This window comes from Podarcis liolepis (genome assembly GCF_965112155.1).
Source record: "Podarcis liolepis genome assembly, chromosome: 1".
Taxonomy (NCBI): Eukaryota; Metazoa; Chordata; class Lepidosauria; order Squamata; family Lacertidae; genus Podarcis; species Podarcis liolepis.
In genome coordinates, this window is record NC_139554.1 from 78,280,450 (window position 1) to 78,297,790 (window position 17,341).

Here is a 17,341-nt window from a genome sequence, read left to right on the forward strand (position 1 = left end):
GCCAATTGGAAATGTCCGAAAGGAAGGCAGGCAGGCATGTAAGGGCCTTGACTGAGGGACGACTGAGGTTGCGGGAACAGTGTCCCATTCATGGATGTAGCTGGGGGGGGGGCAAGGGGGCAGCTGCCCCCCATCAAGTAAAACAATAGAAATACTTAACTGGAAAATCACGTTGGATCTGCCCCCCCCCCAACAAAAGTCTTGCCCCCCCAAAAAAATCCTGGCCATGCCCATGGTCCCATTAGCCTAGATCAGGCGTGTCCAACTACCAAGAAACAGCGATCTACTCCCACGATAAAAAACTGGCAGTGATCTACCAATTGGATTGGCCAGAGTTGTTGAACCAAAGTTGTAGAGCCAAAGTTGAGCTTTTTGTTGTTGTTGTTGTTGGGCAGGGCAGGCCAAGCCAAGATGAACCAGCCTTCATTGGTGTCATGTATACATGTAATGCAGAATAATAAGCAGAATATCATATAGATACACCTCTAAATAATGTTAAGCAAGATGTATGGCTCCTCCATGCAACTGGTTTATTCAGTGTCCATCTTTATTTGTTTGTACAAAGCTTATGTGCAGAATAGACTTGACAATTTGTTCCAAATTAGTGCTATGGGTTTGCAGGGAGCGAGGATTCCCTAAAATTTATGGGTGCCAGGTTCTCCCCATAATTTCTGAAATTAGTAAATGTGAGATTTCATTGATGGATTTAGAAAAGCCTAGTATGGGAGCAGCATAACTTTCTAGGATGCACTTCATGTTCCCATTTTAAGGGAGAGATGTATGAATATCACCCTTCAGTTTTCTTATAATAAACAGCACCTTAAGCTATGTTTGTTATTGGCTTTCTGGTGATTTTCTCATTTTGGTTCCATTTAGATTTTACCATAGTGCTATGGGAGCCTCTTTTCTGTGGGTTCATCCTATGATGCTGCAATCACTGGGGTGAGGTGGGGATCAAGAATGCCTTTTGCACAGAACCAGCACCCCACTGATTAACAAAAGTTGAGAGTCTCTGCTCAGGAACAAAACTGATATTAAACCGTTACATTTATTTTAAAATAATTGTTTCATATTAGCTTCCGTCAGGAAATTTTAACAGGCAAATTGGCCTGTGCCTGGAGACCTGCTATTTGTCACAGTCTAGCAAGATTTACTTTGATTTTTCATGCTGCGCAACCCAATTAATGCACTTCTATTTACACTAAAGCACTATGACAGTCGTAGCTACACAAGAAGGAGGAGGAAAACATTGCCCTCAAGTGCAACTAGTCATGGCTTAAAGCATTTTAAAAGAATATTTTCCAGCCTGTACACTTGGGACCCACTCAATCAAACACATTCCGCCTGTCTTTCAGTCAAACTTGTTTTTGCTGCCTGCTTGGGACTGCCAAAACAGGGGTTCTATCAATCACAGTTCATAGTTGGGAGGTTACTTTAACAAATTATGCAGGTCTCCCATAAGCCATACCCTGCCCACATAATATTATATAAGACTGTACTGCTGTCCTTCCAGAGCTAACATTGCAGATAGCGTTACTAGTCCGATGTTATTTTGCCACTACTCTCAACATCCGATCAATATCGGTGCCCTTGAATACTATTTAGCTTGTCTTTATCTTTGCATAAATAAACAGAACAAGCTACAGCAGTGTTTTATATTAAACAAGATGGAGCTGGAAGATTGTTTGCTCAAGGATCAGCTGGAATGATGTTTTGGAGCAGATTCTTCATATTGAGGCCTCAGGACATCTAGTCTTATGTACTGGAGGCATCTCTCTTAATAAAGGATTGGGAAGTTAATCTAGTTTGAAACTAGTTTAGCCGTCATGTTTTCGTCAGGAAACCCAAGAACATTCCCCCAACAATTCAGAAAGCATGTCTATGTGTCTGTAAATGCTAATGTAAATGGCTGGACTTTTAATTTCTGTTGTTTCCTAGCCCTACAATAGCAACATGCATGCAAATAGCACAAAAGAAGTTCAAAACACTTTTTAGTGTGACATGAAAATGCCCTAAGGACAAATCCAACCATATATATATATTTAAGGCTGCAATCCTGATTGGGGCTTGCTTTTGAATAGACACGTGCAAGACTGAGCTGTAAGTTTCACTTATTTCAATGGAACAGGTGTGTGGTTCATTCATTTGTATAGTTGGAAGTAACTACCATTATGTTCAACAGAGCTTAGTCCTGCAAAAGTAGAAGATTGTATAGATGACTGCAATCTTAACATTCTCATTGGAGAGGAAGAAAGATACACATTTTGAGATGGATCATGCCCATAGTTATACAAAGGAGTGCTGAGATCCTGTTAGAGAATCTAATGGAGCAATAATCAGGAGACAAGGACCCATGCAATTTGCACCACTTTTTCAGGGAAGTTGCAGAAGTGGATGTTGCACCGCCTACTGGAATTTTTGAGATCCGCTTGTTTAATTCTCATTTCTGTGCTTTCTGTTTCCTGGTGGCTTACCAGTTCAGCTAATTGATTTTTCACACATGTGTGTTTTCTTCTTGGAGCCGCTCTATTAGTCTTTCTTGCATTTGGTTCTTATTTTCTAGAGTGGAGATGGTGTTAGTGAGGGTTTCCACTCTGAAGGTCAGGTCGCTGATTATTGTCTTCAGGGGAGTCAATGTGTTCTTCAATAGTTCTGCAAGTCTCAGTTCCATTTCCCGCAGGTTCCGTTTTGTTGTTGGGCTGTTGTCAGCCTGGGGGGATGTTGTGGTCTCAGTGCTGTTCACCATCTCCCTGGTTCGCGCTATCTCAATCTCCCTGGTGGCCTTGGTTTGAGATGTGCACAGTGTCCTTTTGGAGTGGGGGGTGTTGTGGCTAGGAGTTTTAGTGGTGGTAGTTCCTGGGTGTTGTTGAGTTGAACAGGCATTGTTGACTGGAGGCTTTTAGAGCATCTAGATTAGGCGGCCATTTTTGTCATGCCTGGGCTGTGTTTTAACGGCATGGTCGCCTCAGCAGTGTTGAGGAAGTGGGAGGCAGACAAGCAGACCGACCGACAAACAGCTGACACAGAAGGGTTAACAGCCAGACATGCAAGAGACAGATGGGGTGGGGCCAGAGAGAGGGGGTGTGGTGGTTGTTTGTGGATGCACATGTGCACGCACACCTACACACCTGTACACACAATGAGGGAGCGAGGTCCAGTTAAGGGTGGGAAATGGGGTTAGGATTTTGTAGTAAAAAGCTAAAAATTAAAGGCTTGTGTGCAGCTCCCTGATTGGCCTCTGTCCGCTTCCCTTGCGCCAGTCACCAGAGAGGTCGGGTTTGGACTGGGCCGTGTGCTTCTACACAGCCTCCCTGGCACTCCCGGTCCCCTCCTACTTCTCTCTCTTGATGGCTGCGGGGCGGTGGCAGTGGAGGCTGGTGAGTGTTCAGCTGGGTGGGGGGCTCCGCTGCGTTCTGTTCAGCTCCAGAGGCCTCTGGACCTCCGAGGGCGATCCCAGTCCCAGTGGAGCTGAGGTTGTTAGGGGAAGAGGTTGGGGGCTCTGCTCAGCCCTCTCGATTTTTGTGTTGGGTGTCCCTGGCTCCCCCTTGTTTGCAACAGTGGTGGCATTGGCAGCACAGGACCAGCCAGAGAACCCTGTTGGTGCTGGCGGTCCCTGTGAGCTCAACATTCATAAGGCGATCGCCATCTTGCCTCACCGGGAGTCCCCTTGCATACCCCTCTTCATCCATAGATCTCAGGGCGGATCACAACATGAAAAGGGCCAACTGTCAGGAAAAAATACTATTTAAATAGCCACTTCAGCTGAGTCATGGCTGGGAGTGAACAGGAAGCCACAAATTTAAGGGTTGATAGCAGGTAGAAGTAGAGCCAGGTTTAAAATGTGGGCAAACAATGAAAAATGGCAGGACAGCATCAATATAAGGGCCACTCCTCCTGCCAGATGCTTCAATAGTGCTTTGTTCTAACTTTGTGGACTGGCAGCCTCCACGAAGTGGCTTTGAAAAGGTGGGAGGACAACAGGAAAAGCTCTGGAATGCAACATCATCTGCATTCTATTTAATAACTGGGTGAATTAATGATGTCATTCCAGATAAAACAGCTAGTGTGGAAGAAACCCTGAACTCTATCTGATGACATACCCAGCTGTGTTTGTTGCATTTATAGCCTGATTTTCCTACAAGGAGCTGAAGGTGGTATACATGATTCCCTCTGCTTTTTACACTCACAACAACCTTGCGAGGTAGCGAGCGAATGACCCAAAGTCACCCAGTGAGCTTCATGGCTGAATGGGGATTTGAACCTGGTTTTTCCCATTGTAGTGCAATACTCTAACAAGTACATCACATTCGGAGTCACTTCGACAGGGATACATATATCCATCTTAAGTATATATATTTCAGATTGGATGTTTCTTTAAAACATAAACCTTCTAAGAATCCTCCATTCTGGTAAGCCTAACCCATACATTAGCAAGAAAAGCCTGGATTTTACAATCCAAAGAACTTAAATTTGTTCCAAAAATTAGGCAGGAAGGAAAGGCAGAACAACTACAAAGAACCCACCTTAATTTTTGCTTCTGTATTCCCTTTAATGCAGAATGAAAAACCCTACTGTACCATAATGGAGTTGTGAGTTTATTTTAATTAAGAAACCCTAAGTAGGCAGGAACGTGTTGGCCTCACTGTTCTGGTGGAATCTCATGATAGCCAATTATATCTTAATAATACAGCGTTAGATGTAATAAATTTCCAACAAAATTTGAAAAAAATAAAGATTCCCATACATTTTTTAAGGATCTATTTTGTTTGAATAAGAAACAGTCTGACAGCTGTTCATGTGCAGAATGTTTATTACAGTATATTATTTATTTATTACATTTATATACCACCTTTATCTTCCAAGGTGGTGTACATGATTCTTCTCTTCTCCGTTTCATGCTTACAACAACCCTGTGAGGTAGGTTAGGCTAAGAGATGGTGACTGGCCCAAGGTCACCCAGTGAGCTTCAGTGGGGATTTGAACCCTGCTCTTGTAGTACAACACTCCAAATGGGAGCAAATTCTGTTACTATCATAAGTTGCTTTTATGCTAATCTTGAGAACAAAGAATAGCATTTATTAAACAGACATCACAGTACTATTTGTGTTGATCATGTCAGAATACATGAGAGCGGGGATTTTTGTATCCTCAATTTTTGGCGGACAAAAACTGCCAGATAACAATGCTTTTGTTATTTCATTCACATCCACCCCATATTGAATAGCAAGGAAGCTAGCAATAATCCCTATCTCTCCCCTCCGGAAGAATGTACTGGGTTTGTTAAAATGCTAATGATGTCTGTCCTTACTTTAGTCCTGGCTAAAGAGCCCAAATTAATAAAATTAAGCACACATTCTGTAAAACAAGTGTCTCCCATAATCTATGTCTGTTTGTAGAAGGCTAAGCACATGGTATATAATTTGTGTTACTCATTGCTCTGGTCATGGGTTAGTTCTGGTTATTAAAAGTAATGCTGTGTCTGAAGGAAACAGCAATGTCTATGATACTTTAATTGGTGTATCAGATATTTAATATAGGAATGAATGAGGCCAATACTACTAGAAAAACACTGAATTCAGTCTAGGGAAGGATTAGTTATCTGAAGGCCTACGGACCACATCTACTCCCTGTCCTGATTTTATCTGGCCTCCTCACCCTTTCCTGTGTCAGACTGGAAGCATGAGGCACCACTTGTTTGACAGGTGCCTCAGGTAAGAAACAGTACCACATGCACCCTGTGTTGTCAAGGCATTGCTGCTCCCTAAACTAATATGCTGGGGAAGAAGCATTAACCCAAGACCAAAAGCAGTGGTCTGCAAAAGAGATTTCTGCAAGGGGACATGAAAGGTCTCCCCACTGGTTCTACTTAATGTTTTAAATTGGGAACACTTGCACATCGTGACATGTGAAGCTGCCTGCCTTACTAGTAAGAATGGGGAAAAGGTTTCTTCTTGAACTTCCTGGGTAACATTTGAACACATGGAGTCTTGTGCATTTTTCTCACAAGTTCTAGATAGGTGCAAAGCCCACACATTTCAGGGAAGATGTAAAACATGGAGGTGCTCAAGCTTCCTCTTCCCCTGCTTGAAATTATTTGTAACATGGCAAGTGTTACAATTTTAAATAGGATGGAAGCTGAAATAAGTGCTCCAGTCTTAAATAGAATAACCAAATGCTAGTTTGGCTGCAGGCCATTTGTCTAGTCTATGGTGTGGCCTAGTGTCTAGACTACTTTCAGGTTTTGACAGAAGTGAATTGACAGAGGCCATCTGACAAAGCGCTTCTGCTTTCATGGCAAATGGAAAGAGTGGACTGCTAGATTTGATCGGCATCAAATGTTTATTTGATGTGGTGAACGTAGCATTGTAGCCATTTCCTCACCTGTAGAAGACTTAACGCTATAAACATGCTGGCCTACAGCAGCATGCTATTTCTCATGCAGGGTTAATCTTCAGGCACTTAACATGCAAGGAATTTCTATTGGTGAGTATTGCATGTCCCGCTTTAGAAGAACAGGGAACTTGTGTAACCCTCCAGATGTTGTAGTTCAGCAACTCTCTGCATCGCTGACCCCTGGCCTGACATGCTGGCTGCGGCTGAGGGGAGCTGGAATCCTACGACATCTGGCGTGCCACAGGTTCCCCATCCCAGCTTTGGAGCTACCTTTTTCCTAGAAGGGAAGGTGTGCAGCCCTTCCAGAAGCAAAGTGAGATACATTGGTGGGGAAAAGATTCACTTGCTGAACGTGCCTGTCAAGCTGATTTCCAAGGCACAAGCCTCCACCCGCCGGAAAAAGAGAGCAACCCTAGCAGTTCCTTGAACAATTTGAGCAGCTTTAATGAACTGCAATGCTGCCCCTGGGTTTGGGGCTCCTGCCTATGACCCATAGTGGCCAGCTTCTATGAACCGAGGTCCCTTTGCCCCCCCCCAAAAATATATTTGAGGGGGCTGAGTTCCCTGCCCAGTTGATGGGCATTGCCATTCAAATAGCGTGGGTGTGCCCCACCATGTGATCGATTATGCAGGGCAGGGCTTTTCTGCCCCCCCAAATACTTTAAGTTGCCCCCCCGCTAGACCCCATGGAGAATGTGGGTCGCCCTTGGGGCTGCCATCCCATGAGACTGCGCTGCACTTACTTGGGAACTGGGTGGGGAACGTTTACGTCTGAGGAAGCCCCCCGGGGACAGGCTACTTACTACCTGGATGGCTCAAGGTCGCACCCTAAACCCGGGTTGCCGTTTGCGGGTCCTCTTCCCGCCCTCCGCCCGGTGGGTGGTGACTTCTTGCTCGCCTAGGAGTAAGACCTGGCGAAGGGCGAGCCGGCCACCTGGCGCTCCTTCGCCGAGCAGGCGAGCCAGCAACAGGCGAGAGGAGCGGCGGCGCGCGGTTGTCCCACGCCGGGGAAAGGGGCGGGGCGGTCCCTTGGCTTCCGCTCGGCTCGTCCTGGGGCTGGAGGGAAGCGGGAGGCTCCCAGCCCCTTCCCCCCCTCTCCTTCCCAGAGCGGCAGCAGCGCCTCGATGAGGAGGCGGCGGAGGAGGAGGTGGGGAATCCGGAGAGCGCCTCCCTCCCCGTCTGCCGAGCGCGGCGCACTCGGAGCATGGAGCCCGCCTGAGCCACTCGGCGGGCAGCAGCTGCTGCGGCACAACATGGAGGCGGCAGCGCCGCCGCCGCGGCTGCTGCTCCTGTCCCTGCTGGCCGCCGTGGTGCTTCGGGGCAGCTTGGGCGCCGTCGGGGGTAAGTTTCGGGGCGGGGCGGGGGCTCCGGCGGGCGGCAAGCTGCCTTTCCTGGGCTCGGGGAGAGCGGGGAAGCCTTTTGTTGTGCAGACGGAAACTTCTCCGCGCAACTCGAGAAGTGGGACTTGGTGGGAATGGAGGAGGCTGGCATGGGACGGAGGCGGCGGCAGGGAGGAAAAGCAGCAGCCCAGGCGCGGAGGGCGGAAAAAACGAGGTGGGGGGGGGGGATCGAGGAGGCTCGGGGCCGTGAGGACCTCGGGGCCAGTGTCCGCAAGAGGCGTAGCGGGGTGTGTGCGAGGGCGACCCGTACCAGATCGGGCAAGAAAAAAGACGGAAAGCTGCTTCGTTGTGGCTCCCCCCCCCCCAACAACTTCTCATTTAAAGAAGGAGGGCGCTTGCGTGACCTACTCATCCCCCAGCACCAAAAAATAAATGTAGGGTTTTTTCTGGTGTGTGTGTGTGTGGGGGGGTGAGCCTTCCTTTTTCCTGCTGGCCAGGCAAGGATTCCCGTCGCCTTTTGCGTGCTCCTGGGCTTTCGAGCTCAACCTTGTGCCTCGAGAGCGAGACAAAAGTCTCCCCCCTCCCCGTTCCCAGCGCTTTGCGGCCCTCAGACGCAGTGATTTCCCTGGAGTTTGGAGGAGCTGGTGTCGGGTGTCGATCACAGGCAGAATCAAACTTTTGGCATCAGCCTTGGGAGTGGGGGTTGGGGGGGAGCAGATCTTCTTTCCTTTTATTTTAAAGTTGTAAAGGGGAGGGTATGGGGGAGAAACGGAGGGAGGGAGGGAGGGAGAGAAAGACTTGCTTGACTTGTGAAACTTAACACTTGGCAAAACAGACTTCTGAGAAGAGTTTGTCTGTCTGGGGGTTTACCCAGACTTTAGCTACAGTGAACATTTGTTCCCTTGACTGCTCGGAGCGTTCAGACAATCACGTCCATTTCCATATCAATTAGAACTCGTTTTAAACTTTTGGAGGGAATCACGCTTTCTCTTCTGCTTCTTCTTTAAACTTCTGAGCACATTCGTGTGTGTGTGCTTAAATTCTGACTGGGAACTTTCTGCATTCATATGTGTTATATGGAGATTAAGAAGGGTGGTGGTGATGGTTGTAAGCTGTATTTTCCCTATGGCTTCTTCCATTGGGCTGGAAAAGTGGCTTTGCTTCTGTATTTGATAAGCTTCAGTCCCATGTAGTGCACAAAACAAATGTGGACTTACTTGTCCTTTTTGAGAACATTTGTTCTGTTCTTGCCAAAATCCCCACGGTGCTTAATGTCTGAATACCAGTGTGGTGATAATAATTAGAAAGTGATCCAGGGGTTGCCACCAAAAAGGGAGTTCTGAGCTGTACTTTTCTGCTCCTTTCTGTCATTGCCTACAGGAAAGTTCCAGTTTGCACGCAGGGAGCCTCGCGCAGTAGCCTGGTCTGCTTGTTGTCTGCGTAGCAGTCAGCAAACTGAAGTTTTGATGCACTAATGAATGTTAATTGTTGTAATTTCCCAAGTAGTTGAAGAAATATAGCAGTGTGGCTAACAGTCAGTAGAGCACCCCCTCAGGGTAATTCGTATTAGGCCACCCACTTCTCTTGCAGTAGTTACCAGAACTATCATTTAATATGGAAGCTCTGACTAAAATTCCTCCACAGCTGCTGTGTTCTGTTTGTGCATGGTTTTAACTATAGGTGCATGTTTGTGAAAAGGCTTCTGCACCTCTCATAATTGAATCTCTTTCTGATAAAGTATTTTAGGAGTCAATACCTGTGCAGTGGTGAGGTAACCTCATAACTATTGTGGTCTTTTTTAAATTTTCCAGGAGCTCAGTTCTCTGAGGAATGGTGTTGTTTTATTTAGTAAGGCTTCTGTTTAAAATCTTGTGTGGGGCAAACCGAGGCCAAAATAACCCAAAAGAGGGGCTGTTCTCTGATAAATTTTAAAGGAATATGAACACAGCCACCATGTATCTTTGTTAAATGAACTCTGTGTACTTAAGGAGGCTAGCAGCTTAGGGTGAAAAGGGGCAGCTGCTGTATACCTGTTAGTTTGGGCAAAGTTTGTGTGCACCAGCACATCCAATAGAAAAGACATGTTTAATTTACTTTTTTAGGGATTCAGCTAATGTTTATTTTCTAACCAAATAAAGGATTTCCGTAACATTAAAACCATAACCGATAAAATTTTAAATAACTATAAACAGTGGGTTATATCCAATGTTAGTTGTACACAAATTTAAAATAATTGCAGTCAATGGGTGATAACTAATATTAGTCATACTGGGGGGGGGCTAATCCATTGAAATCTTTAAGTCCATTGATTTTACTGGGTCTACTCTTCAGTATGTTTAATGTTGGATATCATTTAGTGGCTGGCATTTAGGAGAGCTGTGTTAAGTGGTAGAGTCTAGGATATTTAGGGATATTAGATCAGGTTAGGATTCAGGTAGGTAGCCATGTTGGTCTGACACAGTCAAGATATATATTCTCCAGTAGCATTTTAGAGACTAGGTTTGTTCTGGGTATAAGTTTTCATGTGCATGGATGGTATCTGAAGAAGTGTTCATGCACACAAAAGCTTATACCCAGAACAAACTTAGTTGGTCTCTAAGGTGCTACTGGACATTAAAATATATATTGATAGATAGATCAGGTTATGGTTGTAGATGGCCCACAAGTGAAAAGCAGTCTTGTGGTACTTTATGTGACAACTTTTTAGGATTCTGGTCATTTCAGTTTTGAAAGTTTACTATGCTTTTTAGCTATATGTGTTTGAGAATTCAAACTGATTTCCAAGTGTGAAAAGAATATGTTAATGAGAAAGCAAGTAGAAAATGGTTCCAGGTTTTCTTATTTCTAAAGCAGATTTCAAGATTGATCAGTTGCCAACACACAGCTTCTTTAAATGTGCACTTAACAGTTGATGGATGTGAAATTCTAAATACAGTAGGCATATTTCTGAAGCAAACGATTTTAACTTCAGTCCTCCAGTTTATGAAATGAGCTGTTGAAGATTGTAGTCATCTGCTTGTTTTGCTTTTTAAAAAATTATTGGGATTAGAAAAACATGTGAAATTACCTCACTGAACTCTGTGCTTAAAAACTGCTTGACCTTGGGATTTCCATAGAACTTAAATTAAGGCAGGGGTTGCCAATCCTTTTTGGTCTGTGGGCACATTCGCAATTTTGAGAGAGTGCTGTTGGCTTCTGACATATAGAAAGAAAATGCACATAAATATGAAAACACTTTGCTATTCCATGGGGTTTGGGTAAAAGTTGCATGCAGTAGAATTAAAACAGATCCTTTTGAATTGTTTTTGGGCTAAAGTAGTGCTGGAAAGCAGCAGGTTGTGATTCCTATGGTTAGCCTATGGAGAAAAATGTGATCTGTAATGTGTGGAAAACATGTAAAAACTTCATGCAGTTTCAAAAACGTCTGTTTTACTGGATCTGATGTATGCACAGTCAATCATCTTATGCATTCTACAGCCTTTCTTTCCTTCTTTCTTCCCACCAATCTCCTAGATTTACTTATCCTTATCTCCGCCATTCTGGTCTCCTTGTAGGTATTGTGAGCATTGAAAAGCTCATAGAAGTGAAAGAGGAAATAGCATCATTCTTCAAACTTCCTCTTTTAGCTCTATGTACTTTTGAATCAGAATTGTGGAGTTGGAAGGGACCCCTAGAGTCATCTAGTCCAACCCTGTGTGATGCAGGAAACTCAGCACGCGGTTCCACATACAATCATACCAGACCTGCTTAGCTTTGCAAATGGGCCAGCAGTTTTATTGCTGCACCACCTTTGCCACATCATGATGGTGGTGGCTGAGAGGCTTCATGCTGGTCAGGGGAGCCCCCCCCCCCCAAGAACTGTGGGAACTTATTATGTCAAAGCCTCTGTGTTAATGCCACATGTGCTGTCTGCTTGCCTGAACAATTTCTCCAGCTGTTCTTACCTTCATGGAAACTTGGTGCATATATGAACTGTGGCCTGAGCCACTGTCTTAAATTCCTGGGAAATTGGATTCAGCATGTTCATCTGACTTGCACTGAAGGCTCCATGGGGCTGAAGCACTTTGGAAATTTGACTATCCGGACAGTGCCACCCACCCTTAATTTGGACAACTGCTCTGGAAGGATATCATGGTTGATGGTATCAAAAGCCACTGAGAGGTCAAGGAGACCTTTTTCCTGTCTCTCCCCCAAGTCCACTGGCTCATTGAGGAAAAAGCCAGTGAAATATTGTACGTGTGTCTAGGGAACCAAACTATGCTGTAACATCATAAGCCTTTTCCTCTTCTTTGTTAAGAAGACAATGTTGAATTTCAGACTTTGGTAAATACAACTTGAATGGGATATTGAAGTCTGAAGTTTGACATTGTCCAACATATTGGTAAAATAAAACTCAATTTTTATGGAAACTTTTATTTTGTGCCTCATATTTCCTAAGTTGACTTTAGTCTTTACATATGGACTGTATTAGTGAGGTTGCCTAGTAAGAGCTTCTCGGGTTTTTAAAGATTGCTCTCTTTCGCCCATTTTCTCTTTGCATTACATGTTTGGCTGTCTTGGTGCTGTAAAAGAAAACAACAACCAGTCATTGATTTTTAATGTATATTTTAGTATGTAATGAATGACAAATTCAGAGGTGCATATGAGCTGTATTTTTCTTCTGCATGGGATGAGTGGGTTTTACAAAACACAAAAGGAAGATGGGCATGAACATTAGCAATGAGTCCTGATTGCTGGGCTGTTCTGCAGAGTAGGATCAGTTGACAGAATTAGTTTTTTTGACATATATGTAATGAAATGATAGTGACAGGTGTGACTCTTAGGGTCACTCATGCCCCATTCTTGCTCCCTGCACAAACTCAGTTGAAGTATAGCACTTAACTGCACCCACCCGGGATCTCCCTGAGCTATCATAGGTTCAGAGGAATATGAGAGGATATTGATGCACCCAAGCTGGCACTCTCTTACACCAGACTTGAAAATAACATCTGATCAGGCCCTATGAATATTTAGAAGATGCAAATAAGTCAAACATCTGAACTAGGTCTCTCTACGGCAGGAGTCAGCAGCCTTTTTCAGCTGTAGGCCGGTCCACCGTCCCTCAGACCTTGTGGAGGGCTGGACTATATTTTGAAAATATATATGAATGAATTCCTGTGCCCCACAAATAACCCAGAGATGCATTTTAAATAAAAGGACACATTCTATTCATGTAAAAACACGCTGATTCGCAGACCGTCCCCGGGCCGGATTGAGAAGGCGATTGGGCTGCATCCGGCCCCTGGACCTTAGGTTGCCTACCCCTGCTCTACAGCATTGGTATTAGCAGTAAAACATTGTGTTAGTTTTCTCCTAACACCAGGGGTGAAGCTTCTCAAGCCTGGGAGCTGAAAATGGCCAAGGCCCTCTGATCCATGGAGCCTAGGTTACTCCTTTCTTCCTAAGCTCATCCCTCACCAGCCCTGTACCCTCCTCAAGTTGTTTGTCTAGTTCAGGCATGTCCAAAGTCCATTCCGGGGGGGCCTAATCTGGCCTGCCGGTTGGTTTAATCTGGCCCCTGTGGCAGTTTATTTCCTGGGGTAAAATCCTAAAAAAACCTCAGTAACTTCAATAATCCTAAAAAAAGGCCAACAACTTTGATAGGCTCTCTGGTCGGCCCTCACAGCCCTTCATTTAATCAAATCTGACCCTCTTTGAAAAAAGTTTGAACACCCCTGGTGTAGTTGAAGAGTGTTTGAACTGTGATAATGGCCTTTGCTTGTCCTGAATGGAGGATGGAAGGATGTGTGGATACGCCACTCATTTTGTGTGGCTAGAATATACTCCATTGTTACAAAGCTTTTGCCTCAGGCCTTGTCTATGCAGTCCCTGGAAGGTTGTCCTTGACAGAATGTGACCCTCAGGTTTCCCCACCCTGTCCTAAAGCTTGATTCCTCCCTGACTGTGTCTTCAGAGTTCCCAGTACTTCTCCATTTATAGTTGCCAAATATGTGGAGCATTATAAAGACCTGCATAAAATGCAAATCATATAAAGCTGCACATATTTCATGTCTGACTTTCTTAAATCTATAGCTTTCAGGGCTTCTATCTCTTTTGATGTTTTTCATAAAGTGAAGTATTACAAAATTCGTACTCCAAAAGACTTTCAAATGGAGGACACTGTCAGGATCCATTCTAGAATAATATAGTCTGCTGCTTGCCGACGTGAAACAGTGGCTTGTTGGCTTGCTGATCGTGGCTTGTTAAGGAGCAGCAAACCATGATCCCGGGTCTGGAAGGAACCTGAAGCCAAGGCTCCACACTTTGCTTATCCTGCTTGTGCAAACTAGCCAGGAGTGATCAGACTCATTCCTGATAAGATACAACAAACCAGAAAGTATGGCTTATTGTTGCATGTGGATGTGGCCACCCTTTGGACCCCAAACCATGAGTTAAAAGAGAAACGCATCAGTGCTGTTTTGCTGAACACTTGTGCAAGCACAAGGCTTGTAGTGCTGTGCTGCGATGTATGGAGAGTGTGAGAGACAATGAGTAAGGAAGATACAGGCTTTAACATATAATCTCAGCTGGGCCATAAAGACAGGGAATTGGAGAACCTCCCTTGATTTGAGGTCCCCTTTCTCACCCTGTGCTCTTCTGTTAGGCTGGAACCAGCTTTCCATAAGGTGTAAGAGGCATTTTGCAAGCAGAAGACACTTTGGATACAGGCCAGTGTTCTGCGGTATTTAAAGGCTTACTGGTTTCTTATGGCATGACCTTGAATCAACAAGAGCTGTCCTCATCAGATACATGACATATACATCCCATGCGGGTTGAGGTACAGTGGAGGAAAACCATCTTTCCAGTCCACTTCATGTCTTGAATGAAGAAGCCTCTTGACTATGAAAGCTCATACCACAATAAGTGTTAGTCTGTAAGATGCATCTGGATCTAGTTAGCTGAGCTGCATAAAATGAGATTTAAATGGAGTAGAGGAAATAGATCCCAAATTGTAGTGGATTACTAATAAGTCAGACTTGAATCACTTGAAAGCTGCCCCATGTGACTTCTAGAATTCACACTGTCTGTTCTGTTCCACACCCATGCCTGCCCCCCTCCCCATTTCCTAAACCTTTTCTCATGGGAACTGTGAGACTTCGCCATGGTAGATGGGACTGCTACTTGGCAATCTGGTGTACATTCCTTAATTTGTATTTGCAGCAGATTTGAATACTGCATAAGGTTTAAACTGAACATATATTTCTAGTTTAAAGTTGTGGTCATTTAATGCAGTAAGTGAGAATCTTCTTTTGGATTTGTTACTTATGAGTAACTGGACTCGCAGTGGGATCCATATTCTCTTCCTCATGCGTGTCATCCTTTAACTGAAAGAAAAGTTGTGTGATTGTACAAAACCAACCAACAGTTAAAGCATTTACAGAAGGTAACTCTGGAATTTGCACTCCTTTCCAAGAGATGTTCAGCCAATTGGGAGAATAAATTTTTTGATGTAGCTTTGAAATAGAATTAGTTGCAGATGACCAATACTTTGTTTGCCAGCAGCTAATAATCTGGAATTGAAGACTGCTTTGTGGAGCATCTGATGCAGTGCCTACCCTGCCCCTCGCCTTCTAAAACCATCTCCTTGATGTCTGTTTCTTTATCACCCTCCAGAACAGGAGTGACCAGCCTGTGGCTCCCTCCATATGTTTCTGGACTTACCAACTCTCCTTATCCTTGACTACTGGCCATGCTGCCTGGAGCTGATGGGAGTTGTAGTCAAGCAACAACTCAGAGGGTCACAGTTTAGACACCCCTACTCTAGAGTCATATTACTAGAATACAGCAAGTGTAATACTGACAACGAGCTGTGCTGCTGGTCCTACCAAACTGCCTATGAAAGTTCACAGGAAGAGTTGGGATATGCTTAAAGAGATGGTGGTGGGAGTGGGGCTGTTCTGCCTTGGATTCCCATTGCTTCAGACATGGCCAAACTTGGCCCTCCAGCTGTTTTTGGGACTACAATTCCCATCATCCCTGACCACTGGTCCTGTTAGCTAGGGATGATGGGAGTTGTAGTCCCAAAACAGCTGGAGGGCCAAGTTTGGCCATGCCTGCTTTAGCTGCTATTACACTGGATAGTGTACCTGCCACATTGGCTCTTATACTTCTCTCTTCCTTGCAAGTGAGGAGGTACATGCCTGTGCTAAAGGTTTTAGGTAGATAAGTGGATAAAGTTTGGAATCTAGATGGGCAATGAACTTCCCCTTGTCTCTAGTTTCTGAGGCAGGCATTGATTTTGCCGCCTTCCACTGTCTTACTCAGATTATTCCTTCTTGTGTCATTCTGTTTTAATTGAAAGAGTATTGGAGGCTAGCTCAGTTCTCACTCTGCCTAGCCCTATGGTAGGTCCTGTGTCTTGAGTCCAATGTAGTTTTTTTGCCCTTGCTATTCCTGGACCAAAATGTTTATTTAAGAGTGTGTGTGTATTCCCATGGAGAAATGGCTCATATGTTACTACTGGTGAATATGGATTGACCTTTGGTGGGACAGTAGAGTGTGGTGGAATCCCAGGAACTAGCTTTTTTTAATACATGTACATTTGGGAAGGAAAGGGGGTAATGTCTGTCTCATTATTTTATGGCACACTTTAGCATCCTCTGCTATTTTATGTACACCTGGCAGGTGTTCTCTTTTTAGGGACATAGCAATACAGTGAGTTTCCAAAGGCTGGGGGGGTATATCAATCAGCATTGACCTCTGAATATTGATAATTCTGATGAATCTGCGAGGCAGGTATTTTGGAAATGTGTCAGAAAATATGTGTATAGTTTCCTAATCATGTTTACATGACTGTTAGCATTCAGCAGTGCACCTCTGTGTTTTTTTATTTGCCAAATATCTGGGATTGTTAACGTTTCAATCGTTGGTTTTGGAAACTCAGTTTTAACACAGATTAATTAGTGATATACAGCCATCCAGTGACGGATTGGTGTTATGGCTCTGAAAGCAAATGAATGCTATCATCTGAAACTTGTGTTTAAAAAGGTTATTGGCCAACCACACACTGCACTGTTTGGGGTGTCCACAAGGGCTCAGATCATTACTCTTCCTAATTTTATCAGAACCTACCAAGTATTGACAGTCAGAGAAGCAGCAACACACCACAGCAACACTCCCACACACCCCTGCAGTAGCTATAATTTCTGTTCCTTTCCATATGCTTAAAAATCTCCAATAAAGTAGTTAAAATTATTCCAAAACTTGGGTGCTATTTCCTGGCTAGAAGGTTTTCCTGATCTGTGATTATGCCCTTACCTGCCTGGATGAAGAATTAAGAAAGGGTTGTGTGCGCACACGTATAGAAACCTCTGCCTTCTGTGTGCTTGAAATGTAACTTACTGTAGAAAGGCAAGAATTGCATCCTTTGCTCTGCCCATTTCTCCCTCTGCCCCCTTGTTCCTGGGAGGTTGTCTATGAGGGAATGCAGCCCTGGAGCTGAATAAGGTTCCCTGCCTTAGGATGTGACCTGCTTTCTCTGTTACACTGAACTGTAAGAGGAGTGACCCCAAGGCCCTTACTGGAGTTTTCTTTTTATTCCATGAAAGCTTTTACTTAAGACTCAAAGC

The 17,341-nt window shown here is 44.5% G+C and overlaps 1 protein-coding gene and 1 long non-coding RNA gene across 2 annotated transcripts in view; one reads left to right on the forward strand and one right to left on the reverse strand.

The window, feature by feature from the left end:
• LOC310695807 overlaps nt 1–7,308 on the reverse strand; it is a 52,501-nt gene extending 45,193 nt beyond the window's left edge. The window contains exon 1 of the long non-coding RNA XR_014520234.1: nt 7,137–7,308. This is a non-coding gene — a long non-coding RNA (uncharacterized lncRNA). The remainder of the gene's footprint in view (nt 1–7,136) is intronic.
• Nucleotides 7,309–7,410: 102 nt separating this feature from the next.
• The window catches only part of LRP5 (LDL receptor related protein 5), a 121,921-nt gene continuing 111,990 nt past the window's right edge, over nt 7,411–17,341 (forward strand). The window contains exon 1 of the mRNA XM_083479489.1: nt 7,411–7,734. Coding sequence (XP_083335615.1) covers nt 7,518–7,734 — 217 coding nt within the window. The 5' untranslated portion in view covers nt 7,411–7,517. The remainder of the gene's footprint in view (nt 7,735–17,341) is intronic.